The sequence below is a fragment of the Cariama cristata genome, unplaced genomic scaffold, assembly GCF_000690535.1.
Source record: "Cariama cristata isolate BGI_N322 unplaced genomic scaffold, ASM69053v1 scaffold44932, whole genome shotgun sequence".
NCBI classification, from domain to species: domain Eukaryota; kingdom Metazoa; phylum Chordata; class Aves; order Cariamiformes; family Cariamidae; genus Cariama; species Cariama cristata.
Window position 1 is genome coordinate 429 of NW_009604126.1, and position 5,642 is coordinate 6,070.

At 39.3% G+C, this 5,642-nt stretch overlaps 1 protein-coding gene across 1 annotated transcript; it reads right to left on the reverse strand.

Annotated features, from left to right (window-relative positions):
• Window positions 1-1,827: 1,827 nt before the first annotated feature.
• LOC104157907 (cAMP-dependent protein kinase type I-alpha regulatory subunit) lies at window positions 1,828-5,308 on the reverse strand (the record flags this gene model as incomplete). Its single annotated transcript, XM_009695447.1, has 3 exons — window positions 1,828-2,109; window positions 4,491-4,572; window positions 5,180-5,308. Coding segments are annotated over 3 exons (384 nt in total), but the record flags the coding sequence as incomplete, so codon positions are not given.
• Between the last annotated feature and the right edge of the window lie 334 nt (window positions 5,309-5,642).

Here is a 5,642-nt window from a genome sequence, read left to right on the forward strand (position 1 = left end):
GATTAGAAAGCCTTATATAAAAAAAATGTGCATTTTTTTGTGGAGCTGAAACTAGTTTACACAGTTTTTGGTGCTTTAAAGTAACATAAAGAACACATATGAAGAAAAAAAACCTGGATAGAGTCAAAACTTAAGAAAACAGTGTTACAAAAAAAAAAAAAAACACAACAAACAAAACCCCGAACCAAAAAGGTAGCATTTGCTTAGTCCTTAAGGACTCTGGCAGAAATCCTCTACTCAACATCTTCCAAATAGAGAACTCAAACCACAAGTGTTAAATCCCATTATTGGGATTCAGGTTCAGAAATACCCTGAAACCTTTTGTAAAGGCTTGATACCCTCAGTATTATTTTGCATCAATTAGCAGACCCTTTCTGATTATCTACATGCCTGGGAGAAAGTCTGTTGAATTTGAATCCCTGTCACCTCAGAAAGGAAATAAAATGAGGGCTCCATCGTTAGAAGTAGTTGCACAACAAATGCAAAACTGCTTGCTGTCACTCCCAAATACAAACCTATGCTACTTTATATAAATTACAGTTTAAAGGAAACCTTAAAAATTGGCTACCATTATTGAACCGTGGAATTCAGTAAAAACTTTTGGGAAGTATTGATGTGCACAGAATAATGAAACACAAAGCTGGTAAATACTGAAATACATTTAAGACTCCGCAACATATTGAACTTGGAAAAAAGAGTGAGTATGAAATGTGTCATGTAAATTCCGTAAGCAAGGAAAGAGAATGCACCTTTTGTATTTAAACTAGACTTATAATTAACCACTTTTAAAGTTAATTAATTGACTAATTTAAAAAACTTAAAATAACTGAGTGTTGCAGGAAAACATTCACTTTTCCTGCCTCACATTCTCTACCAAGAATAATGGCATTTATATGGACCAGCAATCTTGCCACCTGCAACTGATGCTGGCCATAAATACTCAACACTTACTTTCCCTGTAACAAAGGGTCACCTGAACTGATGATCAGTTTTTAAAAAGTCAACTGAGGAATACAAAGCAAGCGAGAGTCACAGGGAAAAATAAAATGTTTGCTTCCAATTTCTACACCAATCTAAGTACTTGAACATTACTAACAGCTGGACAGCTGCACCACTCTTACACCAACGTATGTACTAGAGACCAAAGTTAGGCATTTAATGTAACATTTGGTTCTTGCCACTTTGAACAGGAAGAGTTTTAAATGGCATATCTATCGCTGAAGAAAGAATGAGAAAAAAATCAGTTGCGGCAAGTCAGCAAATTAAGTAACAACTGCAGTAGTTCACCAGAACTATTAACCTTGAAAGCTTTGATTTACACTTGACAAAAACATAACTAAGCAATCTTAAACCAGCAGACACAGGAACAATTATACTGTTAAATTCCAACTGTGGCTTTCTTAGCAGCTGATGCCTCACGATTGAACCCAGGATTACAGTACGCAGAAAATTAAAAAAAAAACAAAAACAAAAAGAAAACCCCTAGCCCCAAGAAGCTCAATTACAAGGGCAGTTCTCATTTCAAAAGAAATACAGCAGATTATGACCACAGCCTTAATCTGTCCAACAATTTGATAAACACCATTAAAAGAATTTCCGCTCCCACCGTCACCTCCTTACTCTATGGCCACTGGCATGGCGCCAGGAGATCTCTCCCTCCCTGCAGCAAGGCTGCATTTGCCCGAGTTGGACACTGTCGCACAGAGAGAAGCCGTAAGAGCAAACATCTCCACAGAACTTTTTCTATTAATTTAATGGGACAGAGAGCACAGAATTAATATGCTCTAAAATTAAAAATAGTGCCATGATAAGCAATTTTTTTTTTTCTTTTTTTAAACAGACAGGAAGCTGCAAATGCCAGTGGCAATGTGGCTCTGCACAAGGGTAATAAAGCAGTCTGCATTCGTGAAGCATGTTTTGGATAGGGAGGAAGGTTTCAGACAGACAGCGATACAAAACTGTTGTACTGCTGGATGTTTCGCTTGAGAATATCCGAGCACGGACCCAGGACACGTTCAAATCGGGGTCGATCAAGCTTTACACATTTCAACAGGCCACGAGCAACAACTGTGGCAGCACGGGGACGGTTCATCAACAGAGCTATTTCACCTAGGGCAACAGGAAAGTGTGAACAGTGTTAAAAATCAACATGCAAAAGAGCCAAAGAAATTACCCTGTTGTATTTCAAGCTGCTGCAGGAATTGAACAGAAGGTAATTCAGGTTTTAACACTGATCAGAACAAGTATCTATGCAGTTACATTAGAAGCAACTGTGAAGGCAGTTTAAAAAAAGACCTGATTTTTTTATTAAAAAGCCTGTCCACATTTAAGAAGGCCTAAAGAATTTTCAATACTGGTTCTATCTGAGAAAAGGTCATGTTTCAATTAACCACGTAATTTTCCTAGTCAACAAGTAGTTATTTTTCTGATATGTAAGGTATGCTGCTATTCAATTCTGATATTTCTAGGAAACTCAGGACAAGACAACCATGGTATTGAAGTAAAAAAAAAACACATTAATGACAGAAGCCCTTGACCCATAGCTAGCCAGAATCAAGCATCTGACTTTGCCATGGGGCTGTGGAAGATGAGTATCTTGAAGTCCCATTGGATTCCCATTTCATAACTTACACACATGCCAAAACTTTGTTTCAAATACCTGTTACAACTGCTAAACAACATATCTGGAAATGAAGTTTTCAACAAGCCCCTGTTTCCACTGGTGATAACACCTACCCCAAACATTTCTAGCAACAAGCATAAAAGAAACCACAGCATCAACTTTTGGGTTGGTTTGGTTTTAAGTAGTTGTGCTGGTTACCTCCACATTCAGAACTGAGGAAAGAACTCAGTGCTTCTTGAAGAGTAAGACTGGCTGCATTATCAGAAGGGATGTTCAAAAGAAATGAGAAAAAACCTTTCCTCTGTGCCCAACTAAAACTCTTTAACTCGCTAGCCTCCAAAACACAGAACCTACTTATTCTTTTGCAAGCCTAAGGGAGAGTTAAGCCCCTGGGGGATAGATCTGCAGCACACGAACACAATGGTAAAGATATCATTTACTTCAAGAGTGGGAAACTCAAGAGTACACATCAAGGGAAATATTAGAAGAGACTGAAATTACATACATAGAACAAAAATCTAGTACTAGACACTGAGCTAAGCAGACCTTTGGTCAGATCCAGTACTATTAGTGCACTCTTGAGTACATCCCACTTCATGCCCTGCAACAGAGTATTTGTTGATTGCATCATCTACAAAGAGGAAAAACTGAAGGCTTTAGCAAGAGGACTGCTTAGAAAGAATAATAAGGAGAGAGGATCTACTTTAAACATGAGAAAAAAAGTCAGGCTTTCTCCCTCACCACCAGAAAGAGTGGGGGAAGTACTTAAACATTAAATAGTAGGTTCTGAACAGGTTGCTTGCTTTGTTTCAGAACTGCAAGCCACTTATCTTCTGAACCAAAATAAGGCCACCAGGAATATCCTGTTATATACTGTTACATTATACTCCAAGAATGCTCTGCAAGCATACACATCCAGTCCTTACCTGTGATCCAAAAAAAAAAAAAAAAATCAACATGCACTAGACAAGTGACTAGCTTCATGCGAAGATTATTTCAAAGTCTTCACAAGTCAGTATTTATAACAGGATCCTGGCCTTTTTCTTTGCCAGCATACATAAGTTTTTTCAAGCCAAAGCAACTTACATACCATGTAACTTTTAACTGAGTAAGAACACCTTCAACAGAAGGAGAAGAGACCCTGATCGACACTTGGGAGACCACATCCCGAGTACCACACAGTTTTGAGGTCCCCAGTACAAGATGCTGACAAAGCAGAGCAAGTCCAGCAGTGCCACCCAGACGGTTAGGGGAGTACAGCACAGGAGGTACAAAGAGATGCTGAAAGAGCTGGGTTAGTCTGACCTGCAGAAAACAAGGCTAAGGAGGGAATCTTATTGCTGCCTTCAGCTATGTAAGGAGTGATTATAAAGACAAAACTAGAGTGCTCTCTGCACAGGGAAAGGCAGAGAGAAAGCAACAAGTTGCAAAACAGGAAATTCATGTCAGGCATAAAGAAAAAAAAAGTTCTTCACAACAAGGCTGGTTAAACCGTGAAAGAAATTGCCCAGAGAGGTTGTGAGATCGCCATCCCTGGAGACAGAAGAGGCTCAACTGGACACAGCCCTGCGCAATATGGTGCAATTTCAAAGTTAGCTCTGCCCACGGTAGGGAGGTCAGATCAAATCACCACCAGGCCTCTTCTAAATTAAAGTACTCAAGAGCAACCACATTTCTGTGATATGCATGGACATCTGAATGCCAGGTGACTCTGATACTCACCTGACATTGAGTGAAACCACAAGAGTTGCCAAAACAGTAATTAGCAAATCCATCCCATCACTATCATCCACAGCAGTCATCCACACAGCACAGGTAAAATGGTGACAGCGGTGTATGTAATCACAGTTGTCACTACGTAACTCACCAAAATAATCAGAAGGTGCCAGTCTGCCCACTTCAACAAATTCTTCATTTTCTGATCGACGTTGTAACACTGCAGCTGTGCCCTTTAATAAATCACAGCAAATAAACAACTGGAGTTTCCAGCATTACTTGAAACATTGAATTCCACACGGAATCAGCTCCTTTGCAGAAATAACTGTTAAGACGTCTCAGGCTAAAAGCCACTTCACAGTTCTGGCACAGTTCACCAGACCACTCTATAAAAACAGTTGGTCCCTCCTCCTTTCTAAGCATAAAATGTCGAGTATTTGCATATCTGCAGCACTGACTTCTTCGTGTTTTTCCTCAAAACAGTAAGAATATTACAGTATGACTAGTAAAAAAAAACCCCACACCCAAAAAAACCCAGAGAGAAGACAATGATACCACCAGCACAACATTACTAGCTATCTAGAACAGGTCTCTACTCTTCTGAAAAAGATAAACTGGTTTCAGCTAGAAACTTGTTACTTTTTTCCTGAAGTAATATTTGTAAAAATAGCAAAACTAAATATAAGCTTCTGCATGTCCAGCAAGATTATATTCCTTCAGGAATTCTCTACAAGTACATTCTTACATTTTGTTTTTTTCCAAGTGTCTATTTAGGGACAGAATAAGCCATGTTAAGAAGAAGTAGTAAAGTTCTGAGCTTTTAATTTTCACTTTACTTACCTCCAAGATAATGAAGAACTCATCTCCTGGCTCTCCCTGGACCACAATCTTTTGCCCATCCTCAAACTGTACCGGTTCCAACGCATCAGCTACAGTGAGACGCTCCCACTTGTCCAGAGATTCTATAGAGTTAATAGTTCATTAACAGAGTATCTTTTCAAGGTATAAATTGTACTTTTTGCTCTGTCTTTGTACTGAGGTCAACCTATTTCTGGCTACATTTGTGCATCAGATATCAAGACTTGAATTAGAATTATTTTGGAATGATGCAGAAAAGCAGTACAGGCTTTGCAGTCAGTTTTAACAGATTATCACAGAATCCTCAGGGTTGGAAGGGACCTCTGGAGATCATCCAGTCCAACCCCCCTGCCAAAGCAGGGTCACCTACAGCAAAGTTGCACAGGATCACATCCAGGTGAGTTTTGAATATCTCCAGAGAAGGAAACCTCACAACCTCTCTGGG